Genomic DNA, 25148 nt, shown 5'->3' with positions numbered 1-25148 from the left:
AAACATTAGACTCTTTTTCAATTTTGATTGAACTTTTCATTTTGGATTGCAAATGTAAGTAAATTTAAATTGGAGGTTTTTTGACCTAGGATTGCCATTTGTAACTGTGTGCATGTGACTTCTCTGATTTAGCGATCCCGTTCTTTATGATGTTTGCCACAGTTGTATGAGGTTATTTCCTCTCTTATTCTTAAAAACAGTGAGAGTGTTTGCATTAAGATTCACTGTTAGATTGATGTTTTGAAAAAACAGGAATGCATACATATTTGCTGCCATGTTGGGTCTTCAATAAAGGCTGAATATAGGCCTCATAGTGATTAAACAGTGCCCATGAGCGTGACAAATTGTAACATGAATTCACTTACCAGTTTGGTTGGAGACCTCTCCCTCTGGACAGGGAACACAGTCAAAGCAGCAGACAGGCTTTCCTTCCCTGATTAATTTCCTGAACCCAGAAGGGCAACTTGGGCTGCATCTGGATTCTGGAGGTGTCTGAGGATTGAGAAAAAAATCTGAATAACTTGACATAATACAGAATTATGACTTTGCAAATGCAGTGTTACATTTCTGTCTAAACATGTGCCAGTTTTCCCCATTTAGTTTTTGAGCTCATTACCAAGCTATTCAATAGAATATGCAGGTTAGTATGAGCTCTATTTTGATTGGAAATATAAATAATATGAAATAAGTTTGACATGGAATCAGTCATTCAGGCAGATTGGGGAATGTTTTGAACAATGTTACTGTAAGTAATGTTACTGTAAGTTTGAATAAAAGTATGAGAAAATACATCTGCTTTCTCAAATAACTCTGAATTCTCCCTTTTTTTCGTAAGACTTGCACTATGAGAAAAGGACTTTTAGGTGATGTCTTTGTAGCCTACTTTCCTATCTCTAACACTGAACATTTACCTACTGGATCTGCTCTTAATTGGTTGCTTACTCATTAATTGTTTAGCTATCATCTTTATCCAGAGTGAGTTTCATTCAGGCACACTAGATGTTTTTGTTTAAACTTGTTGCCTTGTCAGATAGATATATTTTTGCCATTTAAGGCATCATATAATTGATATCTGAAGGATGCAGCAAGGTTGTTTCAGGAATATTATACAAATAGCAATACTGCTCAACTACTGTCCAGATATCAAATTATACTGCAGAAATAGCAGGTCAAACTTCATTATTAACTTATCTATATAAAGTTAGGTCGGTGTATTCAGCAAGCTAAATTATATAGTGATATGACAACAATACGCCATTTTTGCAAAACCTTCACTGGCTACCAGTCCAACACAAGGCCAAATTTAAAACTCTAATCTTCAAGGCCCTTAAAAGAAATGGCCCAGAGCACTTGCAGAACAGGATCTTCCTTTATAGTCCTCCAAGCTCACTAAGGTCCTCCCAAGGAGTATCCCTAACCACACCCTCTCCAAAGGGGATCACATGATGTGACACTTGCAAGTGAGCCTTCTCCGGAGTAGCCCCGCTCTGGAATGTATTCCCTGAAAGGCTTTGCTGCAAGGAGCAGGTAAAAAGTTGGCGTTTCAATCCTTTATTGGAAGAAGCAACTAACTTGCTAGTTACTGTTTTTCCACTCCAACCCTTGCTACGATAATATTCAAGCACTTCCTGACCTCATTTGTCACTTTCTTTAAATTGTTATCTTATTTTCTTACTCCTGTTACTCTATCTTATCTATCTATATGTTCCATCTTTGCTGACACCCTATCCTATTAAAATGATTTATTGCATATTTTGTTGTCATCGTAATGTAGCTTAGTATACCATCCTATATAATAATTTGCACCATGAACATTCCATGAAGCTGCCTGGGCCCTTGCCTCCATTCTGATTGGCTGTGCCTGGGACTGAAGCCTCGGATGACATCATCCAGAGAGCCCAAACAACAGCTGCGTGAGAAGACCTGCAGCTCGCCACCCCACATGCCAACAATTTCCCCCCTCCAAACATTCTCACACACAGACACCGCTACCCTCTCCACCCCCCCCCCCACGTTATACACAAACTCTGCCACCCTCTCCACCACCCCCACCACCACCCACATCATACACAAACTCTCTAAGGGACAATCACAATCTTTCTCTCTGACACAGACACACATTCCTTCCACCCCCAACATCATACACACACTGTGCCGTGGAGAAACAGCATCTCTCTCTCTCTCACTCACACCCACACACTCCCCTCCCACCCCCCTTAATACACAAACTGTAAAATGGAAAATCAAGATCTCTCTCTCTCTCTCTCTCTCTCACTAACACACACACACACACATTCCCCCCAACCACCACCACAACATCATACACAAACTCTGCCATGGTGAATAAAGATCTCTGTCTCTCACTCACACCCACACCCCCCCCCCCCCCAATAAATACACAAGCTCTAACATGCAGAATCAGCATCTCACACTCACCCACTCACTCACACCCACACACACAACCATCACAAAGAAAAAACAACAGAAAAACAACAAAAAGAAATATTACACATAATACAACAATATAAATTATTCATTAGCATGACAACACATTTCTCCTAACAATCCCTTTCAAAACATTAATTGCAGGAAGCCAATACCTTGCTAGCGCCCGTTTCATTGGTTTCAGAAACGGGCCTTTTTTCCTAGCATTTTATATTGTTGTTTGAATATTTTGACTACTGTAATTGTCTATTGCTTATGTTTGGCTTATCTTACTGTACACTACCTTGAGTGAATGCCCTCAAAAAGGTGGTAAATAAATCATAATAAGTATAAATGTTACTATTGAATATAGCATGAAAATATGCAGATAAATTAGCACATCTTTAAGCAGTCATGGTAACATAGTAAATGAAAATTCAATTAAATTCAAATCATTTCTTGTATACCACTGTTATCTCCTTTCCAGGATTCATTGAGGGGCATAATCGAACGCGAACGCCCATGTGTAAAAACGTCCATCTCCGGAGACGGCTCTGCGAAGAGGCGGAGCGAACTGTAAAATCGAAACGAGATGGCTGTCCATCTTCGGTTTCCATTATATGGTTCGGCCCGCTGAAATCCCAACATTTGTGTCGACTCTAGAGATAGACGACACAAATGGTGAGATCGCTGGACCTAGAGATGGCCATCTGCGGTTTTCAGCGATAATCGAAACCGCTGCTGGCCATCTCAAAAACGGACCTAATCCAAGGCATTTGGTCTTGGGAGGGGCCAGCATTCGTAGTGCACTGGTCCTCCTGAGATGCCTCTATGCCAGCCTCAAATATCATACCTAGCTCCATGACAGCAGTATGCAGGTCCCCGGAGCAATTTTAGTTTAGTTGGTGCTGCGCAGGACCCATGCAGAGAGCAAAAATCGGAAGAAAAAAAACACGTAAGTGCAGTCAGGGATGTCCAAATTAAAAAAGACGTCCATGTCACCAATGCTGTTGTCATGGGAACAAAATCACTGAATGTTCACTCTTATGGAAGACTGCAAACTATTTGCAAATAGGACAACACTTATGTTGAAATCATGCACACTCCTTTCCACAATGATTTCAATGAGTGTATTATGGAGAAAAGAGTGAGTACTTTTTTGAAAGGAATGCACATCACTAACATTAGCAACATGCAAACAACAGCCTATCCATGCATACTGAATTGCAACCCATCCTTGTGTATAGTTTGATAGGGTAATTATCAATGGATTTATGGGCCTAATTTTGGGAGTCAGTATCCTAAATGTACCCCTTTTTTTAACAAATTTGCTGTTTCTTTGAGTTTTCTTGGCTGTCAGAACCTATTAATTTGCTTTGACTGCATGTGTTTTTTGCTGCCCTGAAGAAGCTGGCTTCCTAGATGTCTAGCTAGTCATGTCTAATGGTTGGACCAGCCCTTTGAGAACAAGTGCTCTGTTGATCTGTTACACTTTGTTGGAGTAGTGGACCAATTTGATGTACAACTGCTAAATTCCACAAAGTGGATCATTAGTGACACTCTCTGGCTTATTTTCGAAAGAGAAGGGTGCCCATCTTTTGACACAAATCGGGAAATGGGCGTCCTTCTCCCAGGGTTGCCCAAATTGGCATAATTGAAAGCCGATTTTGGGCGTCCTAAACTGCTTTCCGTTCACGGGGGCGTGTCAGAAGCGTAGCGAAGGCGGGACTTGGGTGTACCTAAAACATGGGCGTCCTCGACCGATAATGGAAAAAAGAAGGGCGTCCCTGATGAGCACTTGGGAAACTTTCCTTGGTCCATTTTTTCTTATGACCAAGCCTCAAAAAGGTGCCTGAACTGACCAGATGACCACTGGAGGGAATCGGGGATTACCTCCCCTTACTCCCCCAAGTGGTCACTAACCCCCTCCCACCCTAAAAAAAAAAATATTTTTTTCCAGCCTCTATGCCAGCCTCAAATATCATACCCAGCTCCATGACAGCAGTATGCAGGTCCCAGGAACAGTTTTAGGGGGTACTGCAGTGCACTTTGGGCGGGCGGACCCATCCCTCCCACCTGTTACACTTGTGGTGGTAAATGTGAGCCCTTCAAAACCCACCACAAACCCATTGTACCCACATGTAGGTGCCCCCTTCACCCCTTAGGGCTATGGTAGTGGTGTACAGTTGTGGGGAGTGGGTTTTGGGGGGCTCAGCACACAAGGTAAGGGAGCTATGTACCTGGGAGCAATCTCTGAAGTCCACTGCAGTGCCCCCTAGGATGCCCGGTTGGTGTTCTGGCATGTCAGGGGGACCAGAGCACTATGAATGCTGGCTCCTCCCATGACCAAATGGCTTGGATTTGGTCATTTCTGAGATGGACGTCCTCAGATTCCATTGTCGCCGAAAATCGGGGACGACCATCTTTAAGGTCGACCTAATTGTTGAGATTTGGGCATCCCTGACCGTATTATTGAAACGAAAGGTGGACGCCCATCTTGTTTCGATAATACGGGTTTCCCTGCCCCTTCGCGGGGACGTTCTGCAAGGACGTCCTCAGGAAAACTTGGGTGTCCCGTTCGATTATGCCCCTCCACATGACCTACTGATACTCAGTGGCTACCAATGATGAGTAATATTAGCCCATCAAACATTTGTCATTGGAGCACCACAGGTAGTTTACTCGCTTGGATCCAAGAAGTCCTAGAGCTTCCACTTCACCGTGACATTTACAACTCACTCTCAAGACACCTATTGTTGAGAAATCCAATCTGATTTCACATTCCAAACTCGGACCTGACCGAAGGCGGTCTGTGGTGCAAGACAGTTGACCACAAATACATGTTACTCGGATCTTGTACAAGATCTGATGACCTGGTTTCAATCTTCCACATCATTTGTGGTCATAGTTATAAACCAGTTTCCGTCAGGCTATGGTCAGTACACATTTAATGAATGGCACTGGAGCTTTAAAGGTGATCCAAACTGTCTATGTACTGTTTACCAGACATTGGAACACATCACCAATACACGTCCACTCACATGTCTACCTTGTGGTCTTGAGGCTTTGTACACTGCATCAGACTCTGTTATCAACTGGCTTATTGAATGATAAGCATCTGTTTGTTTATTTATTGCCTGACCAATTTACTTCAATTCTTTGAAGGAGTAAACAAACATGTGGACAAAGGGGAGCCGGTTGATATTGTGTATCTGGATTTTCAAAAGGCGTTTGACAAGGTACCTCATGAAAGGCTACAGAGGAAATTGGAGGGTCATGGGATAGGAGGAAAAGTCCTATTGTGGATTAAAAATTGGTTGAAGGATAGGAAACAGAGAGTGGGGTTAAATGGGCAGTATTCACAATGGAGAAGGGTAGTTAGTGGGGTTCCTCGGGGGTCTGTACTAGGACTGCTGCTATTTAATATATTTATAAATGATTTAGAGATGGGAGTAACTAGCGAGGTAATTAAATTTGCTGATAACACAAAGTTATTCAAAGTTGTTAACTCGCGACAGGAATGTGAAAAATTACAGAAGGACCTTACGAGACTGGGAGACTGGGCAGCTAAATGGCAGATGACGTTTAATGTGAGCAAGTGCAAGGTGATGCATGTGGGAAAAACGAACCCGAATTATAGCTACGTCATGCAAGGTTCCACGTTAGGAGTTATGGGCCAAGAAAGGGATCTGGGTGTTGTCGTCGATAATACACTGAAACTTTCTGCTCAGTGTGCTACTGCGGCTCGGAAAGCGAATAGAATGTTGGGTATTATTAGGAAAGGTATGGAAAACAGGTGTGAGGATGTTATAATGCCGTTATATCGCTCCATGGTGTGACCACACCTTGAGTATTGTGTTCAATTCTGGTCGCCGCATCTCAAGAAAGATATAGTGGAATTGGAAACGGTGCAGCGAAGGGCGACTAAAATGATAGCAGGGATGGGACGACTTCCCTATGAAGAAAGACTAAGGAGGCTAGGGCTTTTCAACTTGGAGAAGAGACGGCTGAGGGGAGACATGATAGATATATAAAATAATGAGTGGAGTGGAAAAGGTGGATGTGAAGCGTCTCTTCACACTTTCCAAAAATACTAGGACTAGGGGCATGCGATGAAACTACAGTGTAGTAAATTTAAAACAAATCAGAGAAAATGTTTCTTCACCCAACGCGTAATTAAACTCTGGAATTCGTTGCCAGAGTACGTGGTGAAGGCGGTTAGCTTGGCAGATTTTAAAAAGGGGTTAGACGGTTTCTAAAGGACAAGTCCATAAACCACTACTAAATGGACTTGGGAAAAATCCACAATTCCAGGAATAACATGTATAGAATGTTTGTACGTTTGGGAAGCTTGTCAGGTGCCCTTGGCCTGGATTGGCCGCTGTCGTGGACAGGATGCTGGGCTCGATGGACCCTTGGTCTTTTTCCAGGTAGAAGGGAAGATCAGGGAGAAAGGACGAGAGATTGATCAAGACATCAAGAAGAGAGAGGGAAAGCCATAGAGAACAGATAGTCTTCAGGGCTTGTTTGAAGGCAGGAAAAGAGAACTGATTACATACGTCGAGTGGGAGATTGTTCCATAATTTGGGGCCCAGATAACTAAAAGTGAGCATTGTTGTTAAAATAGAGCCATTGATTGCTCAAATTGGCCACGCTATTACTTAATAGTGTGCCCTATTACTCAGTATTAAGCACTGTTGTTCTATAACACATAATATTATTGAATAGGCACTCATACCCTGAATGCTATATATGGCAACTACAGTTGCACATGCAAATCAGCATGCATAGCCAATTTGCGTATGCCACTTGATTAATGAGCCAATCAGCACCAATAATTGACTGCTAACAATCAATTATTGGCCTTAATTGAGAGCTGGAAATATATATTGCATTCTATAATGATGTGCATGTAACTCCTGAAGTATGTAATTTTAAGTGTGTGTGTGTGGGGGGGGGGGGTGCTTAGGAGATTTTTGGGGCATTCCTATGAGTTACACATCTAGTTTTAGAATAAGCCCAATTCATAACAAGTTATAGAATAACCCAATTCACATCTAATTTAGGCTCTGGCATGTATACCTTGTTTGAGTGGGTGTAAATGCAAGCACCTTAAATTTGACACAGATTAGGCACTTAAGTGCAATTCTATAAAGTGTGAATATCCTTTATAGAATAGAGCTCAATGCATAAGTTTTTCTGCGTCAATTTGTTGAAGCAATTTACTTAATTTATGGCCCTGTTTACTAAGGTGCTTAGCATTTTAATCACGCACTAACAATTAGCGTGTGCTAATGATAGAGACACCCATATATTCTTATGGGTGTCTCTAACATTAGCGCATGTTAATTTTTAGCACACGCTAAAAATGCTAGTGTGCCTATAGCACAGCTTAGTAAACATGGCTCTTAGTCTATAGTGTATAATTTGGAGAGATAGGGCACATTATTTGAGCAATACTGTGCACAATTTGAATAACAGTGCAGACTATTATATAACAAGCAACAAAGCCCATTTCGTGAAAAATGAAACAGGCCCTAGGAAGGCTCTTGTGTAAGCGATTTCTCCTTTCTCCCCTGCCCTCCCCTCCATGTCCAGTGATTCTTCCCTCCCCTCCCCTCCCAACCCATCCCATCCCATCCCATCCCATCCAATCCGTGTCCAGTGATTCTCCTCTGCCTTGCCCTCCTCTCTGTGTCCCGTGATTCTGGCCTCCCCTCCATGTCCAGCAATTCTCCTCTGCATTGCCCTCCCCTCCGTGTCCTGTAATTCTGGCCTCCCCTCCATGTCCAGCGATTCTCTTCTGCCCTGCCCTCCCCTCCGTGTCCCGCAATTCTGGCCTCCCCTCCATGTCCAGTGATTGTCCTCTGCTCTGCCCTCCTATCCATGTCCCTCGATTCTCCCCTCGCCTCCCATCCCATCCATGGCCAGTGACTCTGTCCTTCCTGCCACCCTGCTTTTAAGCCGTTCATCTTACTTCAGGTCGCAGCAGCGGCAGACTCGGCTAGCATCGCCTCCAGCCTTCCCTCTCAGTGTCCCGCCCTTCTCTGATGTCATTTCGTCTTTCCACGAGGGCGGGACATTGAGTGGGAGGGGAACGCTGGAGGCGAGCTGACGTTAGCATGCTGTTATGAACCCAGCCAGCCAACCATCCAGGAAGCAGAGTTACCAATTATTATATAGATAGGGTACACTATCGATGACATTGAACAAGAAATGTTTAAAAAACTCCCTGAATAAGACAATCAATCTAGTAAACAATATAGGAGACTAAAAAAATAGAAATAAAAAAAAAAACACCTGAATAAATTGTTATATATTTTACAGCAACAAACATAATACCTTGGATTCTATAAAAGCCTCTAAAAGTTGAGCACTGTACAATACTCAAATAAAACCAGGAGGAAAGAAGAAAAAGAAGAACATAAGTGCATTAAAATAAAATGAGATGGAAATATAAATAAAGTAAAAATTAAATTAAATTTAGTAAATGTATGGGCTCATTTTCAAAAGAGAAAAACATCCAAAAAAGTGACATAAATCTGCATTTGGACGTTTATTTTCTCACAAAAACATCCAAATTGGTATTTTCAAGCCCAATTTTTAGATGTTTTTCTATGAAGTCTGTCAGAAGTGCAGACAAATCACAAGGGAGTGTGTCAGGGGCATGTTAAGGATGGGATTTGGGCGTTCCTAACACTTGGACATTTTTCAGCCATAATGGAGCAGAACAAAAGTGTCCAAGACTAACATTAAGATGTTTTGAGATAGATCTGTTTTTATAGCGAATATGGCACAAAAAGGTGCCCTAAATGACAAGATGACCTCTGGTGGGAATCAGGGGTGACTTACCCTGACTCCCCCAGAGGTCTCCAACTCCCTCCCACACCCTAAAAATGTGATTAAAAACATTACTTGCCAGCCTCTACACCAACCTCAGATGTTATACTCAGGTCCATTGGAACAATAATATGCATGTCCCTGGAATAGCCTAGTGGAGGGTGCAGTGCAGACAGGTGGACCCAGGCCCATACCTCCCACTATCTGTTACACTAGCAGAGGAAACTGTGAGCCCTCTAAAACTTACCAGAAACCCACTGTACCCACATATAGGTGCCCCCTTCACCTATAAGGGCTATGGTAGTAGCATACAATTGGGGGTAGTGGGTTTTGAGGAGGGGTTTGGGGGTTCAGCAGACAAGATAAGGGAACAATAGTGAGATGTGTACCTGGGAGTGTTTTACAAGGTCCACTGCAGTGCCCCCTAGGGTACCCCATTGCTTTCCTGGGATGTCAGGGGACCCAGTCTACTAAAAATGCTGGATCCGCCTACAGCCTAATGGCTTGATTTTGTGCGTTTTGCACTTGGACAGCTTTTTTTTTCGAAAATGGACCAAAACACAAAACATCCAAATCACAAAACCTCATTCAAAACAGTATTTTTGGAGAAAAAAAAAGATAGACGTTTTTCTTTTTTTTAAATGACCTTCTTACCTATTCAGATTTTGGACATTTTTTGCAAAACGTCCAAAGTCAGACTTAGACATCATATTGAAAATGCCCCTCTTAGAAAACTAAGTAGACCCACGGCTCCAATCCTGGGCCTCAGGGAGTGTAACAAAGGGAAAGGATAATTTAAGCAGGTGACTTAAAATAACCCAATAATTGCTCAGAATGGAGAGTTAGAATGGCCAGAGGGATAGAAAGGTGGGAGGCAAAGAGAGAATGGAGAAGATGAGAAGGGTTGTAGGAAGAAATGAGAGTAGTGAGGTAAAAGAGAGGGGTGCCAAAGGGAATAGCCTTAAATGCCAGAGCAAGGAGTTTAAATTGAATTGAAACCTGACCTTGGTGAATGTGCTGTCCCACGTCATCGCCTTTTCATAGATAGTAAATTCCTGCTCTGGTGGAGCATAAGGGTTATAACTTCCAACAATTTCATTAATCCGTGTCCCTTCAGGTAGGATAACTGGGCTTATAATTTCATAACCAATGGCGAGATCACCATTCTCATCAAAAAAGATTTCCTCACCCAGAGCATTCTTAAAGTGAAGGTTCTTCAGATAATGATGAAGCTAATGAAAAAGAGAAAAAATATTTGTTAGTGAAGCTCAGTGCAGGGATACATTCCTAACTTCAAGCAATACAAACTTCTCCTGATTTAGCAGACATGTTTTCATTATGAAGCAACATTAGGGTGGAGCTTGTTTTTGAAAGAGGTCCCTTGTCACTACCATTGGCAGTGTTTACGATATACTCATAGGGCTAGATTGTATTTATGCCACCTAAAAAAATCAGCACTGAAAAAATATATCTAATAGAAGTCTATAACTTTGTCTAAAGTTCAGCACGTTTTTAGACAATGCCTAATGCCTGTCCCTGTGACTAAATGTAGGCATGACCATTTACGTCAAGTAAATTCCTACACCTAACAGGCGCGGAGCAGGAATATTCTATAACACTGCATATAGGGCATCTTTTACTAAGGCGCACTCACGTTTTTGGCACATGCTAAAATTGTGGGTGCGCTAAATGTTAGAGATGCCCATAGGAATGCATTTAGCTTTTAAATATAGTATTGCTATATTTTCTTCATTTTCTACTTTTCTATTAAAAGATCAGTCATCTCGGAGACCTCTTAATCCGACATGAACTCATGTTTCACAATGAATGCTGTATCAAGGCATGTCTCCTACAAGATGAAAATAAATAATTATATAGTATCCTACTTTATCTCTTCATAAAACCTTTAATATCAGACAGTCCCATACTATTAATTACCTTTATCAAAGCTGGAAACATTTCTGTGCTCTCTCTGATTTCAAAATGGCCACAACGTTCTAACTATTTATATAGAGGAAGAAGAAGAAAAATTGATATGTGTGCTCCCTTTTTCCTCTTTGGCGAAGTTCATTTTTCCAGTCCATAATGACAAATTGGCACATCCTACAGATAGATGATATGTTCCCAGAAAGACCAATAATAGCATTTTCTCGAGCTAAAAATGTAGGAGAACTACTATCTAAAAAGAAAAAAAGAATTTTTGGGATTGAAGATGTGAATCCACAACATAGTTGCTTTGGCTGTTGCCAATGGTGTGACCAAGTGATAGCAGGACCTACCTGGATGGATCCCCAAACCAAATATTGAAATCATATTCTTCAACGAATTGCTTGACAGCGATGGTAATTTACATGATACTCTGCCCTTGTGAGAAGATAAATGTGGGCAGAAGTAAATGACCTATTAAGATTTGCTTGAATGAACATAAGTCTTGGATCTTGACTAATAAAGTGGAAGCTCCACTTGTTCAACATTGGATTGATTATAAACATAAGATCTCTGATATAAAATGGAGAGTTATTGATCATATTAAAGTAGGGTGGGAGGGTGGCAATATAGGATATCTTCTTTAAATACAGTACAACCTAATGGGTTAAACTGAGAAATTGAATGGATGTCAGTAATTTAAATAAAAGGGGGGAGTTAGGATTTGGGCTCTGGGATTGGTATGCTAGTATATCAGCTGATGAGAGGTGACATAAATCTCTATATAAATAGTTAGAACGCCGCGGTCATTTTAAAATCGGAGAGAGCACAGAAATGTTTCCAGCTTTGATAAAGGTAATTAATAGTATGAGACTGTCTGATATTGAAGGTTCTATAAAGAGATAAGGTAGGATACTATGTAATTATTTATTTTCATCTTGTAGGAGACATGCCTTGATACAGCATTCATTGCGAAACATGAGTTCATGTCGGATTAAGAGGTCTCCGAGATGACTGATCTTTTAATAGAAAAGTAGAAAACGAAGAAAATATAGCGATGCTACATTTAAATGCTAAGTGAATTTTGAGTAATGAATTTAGAAAGTTGAAAAATAAAAAATATGGATCAATGAGGAATGCCTGCCCACCATAAAAAGTGCCTGGCTCACAGTATAGCCTGAGTGGCGGTGACATGGTTGTCTGACAGATCCTAAACAACAATACCCTTTAATCTGTATAAAGGAGCTGCAAGATTTGTTTGACAGTTGAGTATTAATAGATGATTTGTATAAGTGAAACCCCCTCTAATAAGTATATTTTGGATACCGTATAAAGTGCATAGGAATGCATTAGCATCTCTAACATTTAGTGCGCCCACAATTTTAGCACGTGCCAAAAACGTGAGCATGCCTTAGTAAAAGACTCTCATAAATTTTAGGAATGCCCATGACACAACCTTGATGAACTGCTATGGATTTACAGCCTGTCTCACTGACACAAACTACCCAATAAGTACCGTGGATTCTTTTGGATTCATAATAAGTAAATTAAACCTTTATTAGGGAAGCTAATTCTACAATGATTAAGATATATATATATATATACTTTGGTTAGCACTATAAACAATCATTAAATCACTGGTCTCTACATCTAAGCAATGCAAAGAGTTCGTAGACCAGGAAAGAAACAATAATTATACTATACATACATTCATCACTGGTCTCCATCATCCAGGCTCTTATCAACAGCTGGGGGGACCCGGTTCACAGTGAGAGCTAGGAGCTTTAGAGCAGGAGCAAACCCTCTGCGCAGTCCATACGTTGCTCACAGATAAACCCCGACTCCGCTGTGACAGCCCTCCCTTTTTATTAGGCTCTGAGCCCATCTCCAGAGCTATGGAAAATTAAGGCTAAGGAAAATTACAGAATGCTTAGATCTATGGAAACGTGGTCACATGCTTTCCCAAGTCCAGGTGGCCAAGCTGGGCCTGGGAAATAAGAACCATCCTCCCCTTTGCATACCAAATTAGTTAGAGCTGTGTCTTATCTTCTGCATTCCAACTTGTTTTTTATATTTACAAGAAATGTTACTTTCGGTCAAAGACAGAGTTGAAAAACAATCTTTTAAGATTCACTTCCATTACACTTGCTCGTCCCGCTTTTGAGATCTGCATGGAAGAATTTATGAGTATCCCAAAAATCAGCAAGGCAAATGATCCGCAAACTCCAAAGTGGAAAACAACAAAGCAGATCAGTGGAAGATGTACACAATCTTTGTTAATAGAATTGCTTTAAGAACATAAATGCTCGACACAGGTGTAAGTGGTAAAGTCGAACAGGATACACCAGGGAAAACTTCTACCGTACAATGCTGGTTGTATCACGGGTCGTCCCTCAATTATACAAATTTGATCTGTGCTGTTTTTTCTGACATCGGTACAGTTGATAAACATTGTTGGAACAAACATCTTTTTAGAAGAATTTCATAGTAAGGATCATTGAATAGTTCCTGACGCAGCCCTGCTGGGTGAAACACAGCCTGTGTCGGGCATTTATGTTTTTAATGCAATTCTATTAATAAAGATTGTGTACATCTACCACTGATCTGCTTTGTTGTTTTCCACATTCCAGAATTTATGAGTATTACTTTATAAAATACTCTTAGGAAGTGTGCACATAAATTCTAATTATTGGCAATTAGTGTCATTAATTTCTTGATAGGGTCCATTTATTGCTGCTGAATGATTGTTAATTAAGTTATGTGTACAACTCGACTTCCAAAATTGCATGTAAATCTCGCCTGGATGAAGACAGGCTAAACTGTAGGAAGGGTCCAAGAAAACAACAGGGCAACCGGTCTGCAAACTCCAAAATGGAAACACAAAAGAGCAGATCGATAAGAGAGAAATATCAATTTATTAAATAACAAAAATATTCAGAATCAGTCCGACACAGGCCGTGTTTCACCCAGCAGAGCTGCATCAGGGGCTACAAAACAAATGACTTGACATTTAAAAACTTGTATAATCACAAACAAAATGTGTCTAGATGTACAAAATTAAAAACATATAAAAATGTATTAATATCCGTAAAAATCAATGATTTATATACTCAACAACCAATATAAATTGATATGTATATTCTAAAAGCGACATATATGAATTAATGTAGAAATTTTTGTATAGAATCTTTAAAATATGTAGGGCTACCACAGGTAAAATATCAAAATAAAATATCACATTAGAAAACAATAAAATATAGATATCCCACATGAAAAACAAAATAATAACATACCAATATAATATATTGTTCTTTTATAATACCCGATGAATGAGTCAAAAATCAATGTGATTTAATATAAAGTTAATTAAATAAAACATAAACATTATTCATGAGCATAAATACCTAAAATAAATTAGATAAACACAACAATAATTCTTGAGAAACAAACAAGACACCCACCTATATAATATTCCTTTACTGTCAAAGAAATATTAGTATCGCTGTATAAACTGGAAAAATATAAAAAATCATTAAAAATAAAAAATGGATATTAGAAAATTACTAAGTGGATATAAAAAATGGATGTGATGAAGTATATCATCAACTAAAAAATAAACTCAGATGTCTAGAAGGTGTGGAAGCATATATCTTCAAAGGGTTGTGCAAAAAAACAGCATACCGGATAAGTCATAAAAGGGAGCAACCCAAATGGTGATTAATAATAGAATTTAGTTTTAAATTATTTTAAGTAGAAGTCTTATATGATAGTCTATATGTTTTACAAAAATCTATTGCGTGCTGGTAGTATCACATCCAAATTGATGAAAAAAAGTTGAAAAAAATGAAAAGACCTGATAGACGTCAATTCCTAGCACACAGCTAGCGATTTCTGTTCCTATTTGTGTTTCCCTTCTGTAATCCTGCTCCCAGTCAGAACAGAAATATCTGTTAAGCAATTCCGCCTTATCTTAATCAGCTTCTCCATATTCATCCTTTTCACCTTTGAGTCTCACAATGCCACTTTTGCACTTCCACCTATCTCTAACATCTAAAAAATATCCTGTCCCCCTCCCCATTTTACCATATTAGCTATTATTTTTCCATTTGCATTTTGTTTTCCTGACTACTCTATCAGCTTCTCTTAGGTTTTGCAGATATTGTTGCCAGTTTTCCCCTTTCTGTGATCTCTTGTAGTTTATAAAGGCTAATGGGGTCTTTTACTTAGAAACGCTGGCATTTTTAGTGCATGTTAAAAATAGGCGCATGCTAAACACTAGAGACGCCAATGTATTCCTAAGGGCATCTTTAGCGTTTTAGCGCAGGCCTATTTTTAACGTGTGCTAAAAATGTCTGCACGCCTAAGTAAAAGACCCCCTACCTTCATTTTATTACCTTGTCAGCTAGTACTTTTGAGAACTGTTACTTTTATTTACTTTCCTCACAAAAAGGTTTGTTGCCCTTACAATAGCTCTTACAATAGATCCTTTCAGTTTTAACCACTGCTTTCCAACTTCTTCAGATATTCCCATTATTATTATTATTATTATTATTAACATTTGTATAGTGCTACCAGACGCACGCAGCGCTGAACACCTGACATAGAGAGACAGTCCCCGCTCAATAGAGCTTACAATCTAAAAATAATACAGACAGACAAGACAAGGGCGAGAGAAGTACTGGGTGAGAAGGAACAAGGGAAGGCAATTGAGTAGTAGCTAAAAGCCAAAAGCAGTGGTGAAAAGGTGGGTTTTCAGCATAGATTTGAAAACAGGTAGAGATGGAGCTAGACGTACAGGCTCAGGAAGTCTATTCCAGGCATAAGGTGCCGCGAGGGAAAAGGAACAAAGCCTGGAGTTAGCAGTGGAGGAGAAGGAGGACGACAAGAGAGATTATAAGTCGGAAAATAAGTCGTGCTGCAGAATTTTGGACAGACTGGAGAGGAGAGAGATGGCTGAGAGGAAGACCAGTGAGAAGTAAATTGCAATAATCCAAACAAGAGGTGACAAGGGTTTGGACAAGGGTTCTGGTAACATATTCAAAAAGGAAGGGGTGGATTTTGCTAATGTTGTAGATAAAGAAACGACAGGTTTTGGCGATCTGTTGAATACGCGCAGAGAAGAAGAGAGAGGAATCAAAGGTGACTCCAAGGTCACGAGCCAAGGAGACAGGGAGGATGTGAGAGCCATTAACAGAGATAGAGAATGGGGGAAGAGGGGAGGTGGATTTAGGGGGGAAAATGAGAAGTTCAGTTTTAGTCATGTTTAGCTTCAGATGGCGTTGAGACATCCAAGCAGCAATGTCAGACAAGCAGGATGAAATTTTGTCCTGGATTACGGTTGAGATTTCGGGGGTGGAGATGTAGATCTGAGAGTCATCTGCATAAAGATGGTATTGAAAGCCATGAGATGAAATCAGGGTACTAAGGGAAGAGGTATAGATGGAGAAAAGGAGGGGTCCAAGGACAGAACCCTGGGGGACACCAACTGAAAGTGGGATGGAAGTTGAAGAGGAACCGCCAGAGTGAACACTGAAAGTGCGAAGTGAGAGGTAAGAGGAGAACCAGGAAAGGACAGGGCCCTAGAATCCAATCGAGGATAGCGTATCAAGGAGTATGGTTGAAAGCAGCAGATAGGTCAAGAAGGATAAGGATAGAATAGAGACCTCTGGATTTAGCCAGCAGCAGGTCATTAGAGCCTTTGGTAAGTGCAGTTTCAGTAGAGTGAAGAGGCCGGAAACCAGATTGGAGTGGGTCAAGAATAGGTTGAGAAGAAATGAAGTCAAGACAGCAGCGGTGAACAGCGTGTTCAAGTAATTTGGAGAGGAAAGGAAGAAGGGAGATGGGGCAATAGTTGGAGGGACAGGTAGGGTCAAGTGAGGGTTTTTTAAGGAGTGGAGTGACAATAGCATGTTTGAAGGCCATAGGAACAGTTGCAGTGGAGAGTGAGAGATTAAGGATGTGACAGATGATATGGATGATAGTAGGAGAGATAGTGCTAAGTAGATGAGTGGGGATGGGATCAGATGAACAGGTAGTACATTTAGAGGAGGAAAGAAGAAGGGCAGTTTCCTCGGTAGAAACTTCAGAGAAGGACAAAAAAGAGGGAGAGTAGGGGGTGTGGATTAAAGGAGAGAGAGGTGGGGAGGGTTTGGATGAAAATTCAAGGTCAATTTTACGGATTTTATCGTGTAAGTGCTCAGCTAGGGTCTGAGGAGAAAGAGAAGGGGGAATTGGGGATGGAGGCAATCCCATCCAGACAACAATTCATTGAGGTAATCCCCCATCTAAACAAAGCTATTTTATTGAAGTCTAGAATCTTCACTTTTGATGAACCTTCTCCACACCTATCTTAATATTATACCATACCAGTGTGTCGGGATACATAAATTTGTTTGTGTAGTTGTCGTAAGAGATTCACATTCGTGACAGAAAAAAAAGAACAAAGTGAGCATTTATCTCCCAAAACCTGAGTCTGAAAGCAAGAAATTGCTTTCTGATCTTCATGGTATTCATGCTCAAATCTGGGTGAAATTGTAGAACATTGTCCTCGTGTTTCAATGGCGCTCTCATTCTGATGTGCTGTAAAATCTCCGTGCCTTGTGCATATATCAGCACTTTCATCACAATAGGCCTCGGGAACTTATCATGCTGGGACAAAGTATATCCAGTTTATCTCCAAATCCTTAGTAAATTGAAGACCTAGGATATCAGGAATAACTCTGAATTTTTATGGTTCCCCACTAAGTTTAATTGCATAGTTTATAGTTGTCATTCTATATTATATTACATTATATAATGCTACATCTCATTAACTATCTAACCCCCCTGTTTACTAAGCCATGCTAGTAGCTGGCGGTATATTAATGCTGATGCAGCCCATTCAGTTTGAATGGGCTGTGTTGGCATTGCCGAGTGGTAGCTGTTAATGCAGCTTAGTAAATGGAGAGTATACATTGCAACTATAATTGCTTTATTATTATGAGGTGCTATTCACAGTTATGTTATAATTATTATAATTTAATGTGGATGCAAATACGCTCCATTATTAATTCTTCCAATATTCATATTCACTCATTCAACTAAAAGTTAAGATTGTGGTTGTTATGTTAATTAAGAATGTATTTCACTGTCATTCCATCTAATAGAGGTCTGTGTCAGGTGGTTATTTTTTCCTTGGTCTCATCAATTCATGGTTTATACATTGTATGTTGCTTCATTGCATATTGTTACATTTTTAATAAATATTCTTTCATATTCTCAGCTGCTAAGGTATGCTTCTCTACCATATCCCATATTTTTCTATACAACTACACAACTGAGTGGAGTTATCCTCAATAATATTTTATATTAATGGTTGTCACCTTCATTTCACTGAATGTTAGACTGAACAACCCCATTAAAAGAAATCATTATCTGTGTCTAAATTGTCACCAGATTTTATACTCTTTCAGGATTTAAATGTGGCAGAATCTGTTGAGCTATAAACCAAATGGTCCCTACCAACAATTTTCTCTCCAGCAGGCAAAAAAATAGTGTAGTCACTATCAGAGGCAACCCCTTCATCATAATGAACATACATGCTCCTAATTCTGATATTCCTGATTTCTTTCACACTGCTGTTGATGTAATATCTAATGAAAGTGACTAGGGGGAAATTTTAATATAATTCAAAATCCTGAAAATCGATAGAAAATCTGTATATCCTTTCAAAAAAATCTAAGGCTTGGTCACCTCTACATGATGTAATGATACAGCTACCTGTACAAGATGCTTGGCACCTTATGCACAATAATTAGAGGTATTACCCATTTTATTCCCTACCTCACAATTCATATTCCAGAATAGATTATTTGATATCCAGCTCCTTTTTAGATAAAGCATGCCACTCCAGTAGAAAGTATCCCACTATCAGATCATGCACACATGGAAGGTCATTTTCGAAAGGTCGTCCAAGTATGAATTAGGACGCCCTCGCAAAGTTGTCCAAAAGCAGGTAGGTATAATCGAAAAATAGTATGGACTTCCTTAGACATTCCATTATCGCAGTGCGAAACGCCCAAATCAGGGACGCCCAAAGTATAGTAAAAAGGGACGCCCATCTTCCAGAACCGCCAAAGGACATCCCCAACATTCACTGTACTTGCCAACATTTGTCATTTGAATGTCCTTTGACGGTTCTACGAGAAAGATGTCCTTATTACTATGCTTTGAACTTCTCTGATGTATCTTGTTGTTCTACAAGTACAGTGCATGTAGTTGCAGACATCCAGGTACGGGAAATATAAGGAATATTCATAAGTGGAAAGTACAGTAACAAGGACATGCTTCTTGCAGAACTGCCGAAGGACATCCATCTTACTAGGCCCGCCGAAGGACCGCGGGCCTGTAAGAGGGACATCCTTTGGCAGTTCTGTGAGAAACTTATTTTTTAATGTATTTATCACTATGAATTTTCCTTCTATTTCTCGTACCTGGATGTCCGCAACTACATGCACTGTACTTGCAGAAAATGCAGCTATTGGAAATATAAGGAACATACATATTTTATTGTGTATATATGAAGAGGTTCGCACACTTGATAATGATCCATATAAAGAAGATTCCGCACCTGTTAACACCTACTCATCCAGATAAGGCCCCGCACGCGTGGCGATGGTGCATGCATGTCATGGATGTCCATGTGTGACGGCCATCCACATGCGGACCCATTATATATGCCAGGACGTCCACATGCTGACCCGTCTATATATGGGGCTGGTCGTCCATATATGGAACTGTGCATGTAAGGACATCCATCACGCATGGGCATCCATATAAGGCGATGCACGTTTCCCAACGGTTATTCACTGAGATGGCGCTCAGAAGAGAACCAAACTTCAGTGTCGCTGAAAGCTTGTGCCTGGTGCACCATTGTTTTAAACACCGGTGCATTCTTTTTATGCACCACCACCACCTGCCCCACAGGACTGTCTCTATCCAAGTCTGATGTCAAATAAGAGACAAGTTGGAAAGGTAAGTGTTTGCTCCCCCCCCCCCCCTCCTGGGCTATCAGGTCCCCCTCCTGTAGCTACACATAAAAGAGCTCCCTTAGCAATGTAAGCACTAACTGTAGTCTGCATTCAGGGGTAATCAGTGATATGTGCACATGCACATTCATGAATAGAATCTATGTACTAGAAAGGAAAACCATTCCCACATCCCTACAATACTGCACACAAACAGTAATCCCTGTCCTCATGTCCACCTCAATGACATCACCTGTAACAATGTAATGTCATCCCCCCCCAATCAGTGTTGTGTGTCTCTCCTATTTGGCTTCCAAATGAATTTGTGTGCTGAAGGCATGAAAGGCCATCCCCTGACTCTGGTGTACAAACGTATATCTTGCAGAAGATTTGGTATTCGGAGGGACCTTGTGTCCCTGAGGCGCAGCCCTGACATGATAAGGGCAATGCCATGGCGCCTTAGGGCTCAACGTAAGTATTATAAACAGGGCACCTGTACTCATTTGTAAATGTATTTATTTAATAATGCAAATGTCATGTACAATATCAGATTCCATGTGGCTAATAGGCAACTAGTAAGTCATAACACCTCTGTCCCAGATCAAGGCCTGAGGTTCAGAGGCGTAGCTAGGTTTTGATGTCTGGGGGAGCAGACTTTTGTAAAATAGGCGCCAGACATGGGCATAGTTTGACTGTTTCATTTTGGGGGGCAAAGGGTGTGGTTTGGCACATTTGCATATTCATTTGCATATGCACATCTCATACATATTCGTTAAGGCAATTTAAAAAAACCACACACACACACACACACACACACACACACACACACACACATGCACTAGACTAAAATGCTGAATATGAAGCCAGCATGTCAAAAACAATAGGGCCAGACACTTTATGAAATAACACAAAACCCTACAAAAAGACACTCAAAATCAATACAGAAAACTTAACACATAAGAGTCCTAACCCACCTATGAAAAGACACCGGAACCTAGAGCACCAATATACCTGCTACTGGAAAATGGAACAAGCTGGACTGTTACACAATCCTACACAAAACACTACATGCTAGCAGAATCAGTCACCTCAGTCACATATGCAGAACACGGACAGACCCTCATGTGATACAAAATAGGGAACCACAAAAAACATGCCCACAAAAACTGAAATATAGATCTCTTCAAGAAAGCCAGACTCTGTAAGCAGTGCAAATACTGGTAAAAGAGAAACAGAAATGTATTTTCTCCTGTACTTTGCAAAATACAACAATACGAAAAAATTTTTTTGTTTTCCACCTTTGTTGTCTGAGCATTCTATTTTTCTAGTTGGGCTGGTCCCAGTCTCTTTTCCACTTTTCATGTGTCAGTCCTCCTAAATTCTTTTCCAGGTTGGCTTTCCCATTTCTTTGCTCTTCTCTTCTCTTGTCTTGTCTTCTTTCTGTCCTTCTCTGCATCTGTCTGGCACTGATCTTTCATTTTATGTTTTTCCCCCCCCACTTTTCTCACACTCTTTAGTCCTTAGTATCCATCTACCTACTGGCTTTGACCATCTCCCTCTCATTTCCATTCCAGCACTCCCATTCCCCCCTCTATCTCTCCCTCACCCAGTCTCCTAAGTTCCTCTCCCATCTTTCACCCACTTCATTAGTCCCCAATTCCCATCCTCTGTAATCACTCTCTTTGCCATCATCTACCCTCCACTTCATCTCATCACCCTATCGGTCCCAGCTCCATCCATGTCTCCTTCCCTCCCTTGCCTCCAAGGTCACTCTTCTGTCTGTTACCATATACCCCATGCTCAATAGCTTCTCTTTCACCATCTTTTTAACCCCTTTCTACCCTAACTCAACTCCCTTCAGAAACTCATCCCCTTCTCCTATACCCCTCACCAGTATCCAAATCCCTTTTCAATGCCTCCTATCCTCTTTCCAGTCTTCCAGGTCATTCACATTATTTCTCAACCTTTCCCCATGTCATCCCCTTTTCTTGCCCTTCTTCTCATATCCCTATTTTCACATCCTGCTTCTTCCCCTCTCCCACCCCCAGTCCCATCCATCTACTGCTTTTTCCCTCTGCTCACCACCCCTCCCAGTCCCATCTATCTTCTGCTCCTTCCCTCTGCCCGGATCCAGCATCTTCTCATCCCTCCCCTTGCCCCCCCCCCCCCCCCAAAGGTCTGGTATCTCCTCCTTGTTTCCCTTGCCTCCTCCAATCCCATCATCTGATATTAAGAAGGTTGAAGAAAACAGGAGATGGGATGATGACATCAAAAAGTTGAAGCCAATTAAGTTAGTCTATGTTTCCCCCTTCCCCCCCAGCCATCATCTAATATATTCAAAACAAAGCAAGCAAACCTATGAGCTGCTACATCCTTGTTGTTGTTCTTTATTGTTGGTAGCATTTTTATTTAATTTCACTTATTTTCAAACATGCTGGCTTGTGCAGCATATGGATGTACACAGAGGAAGTATTGGTTTCATCGATTAGAGTACTAATTTGTTCTACATTTTAAATCAGTGTCATTTGGAGGGGCTGGCTATAGGGACTCCCCCTATATTCATGCAGAAATGTTAGTAAAGGGCCACCAAGTGACCAAAACAGACACCAGATGCAGATGTGATTCTATGTGCCCCAATAAAAAGAGAGTTTAATTCTATTTCCATTTAATTTCAATATATTCCTTCTTTATAACACTAGGCTTCCCAAAGGCAGATTACAGAAACAGATGAACAGTTAAGACCAAGAAACAGGATATTCTCACTGAAATTTCTACATCTGTATTGTATAGAATAGCGCAGCAAAATGAGCACAAAATACAGAGATAACTGCTTGTTTCTACCAGCTTCCCATATCTAGATTTAAATATCATGAAATAAAAATTGAACATCACTAAAAGCTGTTTTAGTGATGTTCAATTTTTATTTCATATTATTTAAATCAAGATATGGGAAGCTTTCAAATAAATTAAAAAGCTGTCAAATAAGTAAAAAAGAAAACAAAATCTTTTGTCCTCCACCTTTGAAGGCACTGCCTAATGCTTATCCAAGTGGCATAGCTTTAGACATTTTACAGATGGCCCACACATTTATTTTTAATAATCTTTTGCTACTGCTTTAGCACACACACACAGCACGTGCCGTGAAACGGTCCCTGGACCCTTCTTACCTTACCTCTACAGCCAAGCCAGCCATCAAAGAAGAAAGAAGAACTGCTCACATCCATCAGCCTCACACAGCCAAGGCCAAGCGCCACCGCTGGACAGTCGGGATGCAGCAGCGCAGCCTGCTCTGCATCAACCACACACCGGGCGATGCGGACCGTGCGCTGAAGAGGACCCTGGCCTAGGACCCGCATGCCCCCACATTGCTGCCTGCCTGCACTGCTTGAAGCCAGGAGAAGGAGGAGAAGAATGTTCTTGAGACAACTCACAACGGCCGCTGCGGCTCCGGCTGAGCAGCTCTCTGGACGACGTTCTCATTCTCCTGGCTTCAAGCACTTCTGCAGGCAGCACAGTATGGGGGCGGGAGACAGGGAGTATGCGGACACTGGGCGGTTCACAGCAGCAGGTGACGACGACGACGACCCTGTTCTAGAACCGGTTATGGCACCGCGTGCAAGTGGGAAGTTGGCGGCACATGTGCATAGGCGGGAAGGTGAGACACTTGCATGTGCATAGGCGCCGTTTTTTTGAGAAATCGATTTAGGGGAGCGACCGCTTCCCCTGCACCCCACCTAACTATGCCACTGCTGAGGTTACAGCTAAACTCCCATGAGTGTGGCTACAACTTCCAACTAACCTCCTCTGAGATAAATGAGATGACATGCCTCACTTCTGTATCCCCCTTTCTGGGGTGGATACTGTTTCATGGTATTCCTGCCTGAGGTCTTACTCTTAGTGGATGTCATTGCCTCATTTTAAAGTTATGTGCCCCCCCCCCCCCAAAAAAAAAAAAAACTGGTCAGCCAACCATAGTCACAAATCATAATGCAAACATGCTGCTGACCAATGAGTGTGGTCTGCCAACATATCCTGTGTACTGTGTGTCAGACCAGCTTCCAGGGTTCCCTGTCATGTCATCTCATGCATCTCACACCCCATGGGTATAGCCCAGGGCTCACCACACCTTTCCCCATCCCTCGCCTCAGGCCAGCCAGCTCCTGCACTATGCAAGCCAGCTCCTGCACTATGCAAGCCATGTTGGATGTACTGATCTCAAAGACAATCCTTTTATATACACAGGGTGGCAGCAGCAGGAGGAGGAGGAGGAGGCAGCTGTGGCAGCCACAGCACCAGTGGCGCAGCAGGAGGAGGAGAAGGAGGCAGAAAAGGAGGCCACAGCACTAGTGGCACAGGAGGAGGAGGAGGTGGCTGAGGAGGAGGAGGCGGAGGCAGCGGTAGAGGAGGACCGATGGGCAAATATGCCTCCTCTGGAGGGGGTGGGGTGTCTGTACTTTGTGCACTACATATTATCAAATGCTGGGGTTGATGTGAGAGGAGGCAGCAATCTGGGTTGCATGACAGGTGAAGTATGTCAGAGAAACTTTGGTACATATGTGTCATAAGTGTGGCTATACAGAAGGCCAACTGTTCCTTCCAAACTGCATGGCTGTATGGTAAGGAGGGGGGGGGGGGGGGGAGGAGGCTGGTTGGGCATTTCTGTAGAGCCTCACAGCACAGAGTTGTGTAAATAATAGGTATGTTGTCTAGCACTAGTGATCTGCCAAGTACAAACTTGTAGATAACCATAGGTAGCGCATAGACGATGTTTGCTCTCTGATCACCAGACACCCTTACCCACAACCAAACCACATTGGTGAGGGCCAGGAAGGAGCTACAAACAGCTGGGTCATCTTTTCACATTGCATGTATCAGTAATGGTATATAGTGCTGAGGAGAAAAGAGAAAACAACGGTAAAAGCATTAGATGGATGATTTCTTCATCACAATTGC

General features: G+C 41.4%; 1 protein-coding gene across 1 annotated transcript in view; it reads right to left on the bottom strand.

The window, feature by feature from the left end:
- Positions 1-23551, bottom strand: part of LOC115464476 (vomeronasal type-2 receptor 26-like) — a 31033-nt gene extending 7482 nt beyond the window's left edge. Inside the window, exons 1-3 of the mRNA XM_030194852.1 lie at positions 23363-23551; positions 10269-10496; positions 366-492 (exon numbers count right to left, since the gene is read on the bottom strand). Of these exons, the coding sequence (XP_030050712.1) occupies positions 366-492; positions 10269-10496; positions 23363-23551 (544 nt within the window). The remainder of the gene's footprint in view (positions 1-365; positions 493-10268; positions 10497-23362) is intronic.
- Between the last annotated feature and the right edge of the window lie 1597 nt (positions 23552-25148).

The sequence above is a fragment of the Microcaecilia unicolor genome, chromosome 3 (assembly GCF_901765095.1).
Source record: "Microcaecilia unicolor chromosome 3, aMicUni1.1, whole genome shotgun sequence".
Classification (NCBI taxonomy): Eukaryota; Metazoa; Chordata; class Amphibia; order Gymnophiona; family Siphonopidae; genus Microcaecilia; species Microcaecilia unicolor.
This window is presented reverse-complemented; position numbering and strand designations above follow the sequence as displayed.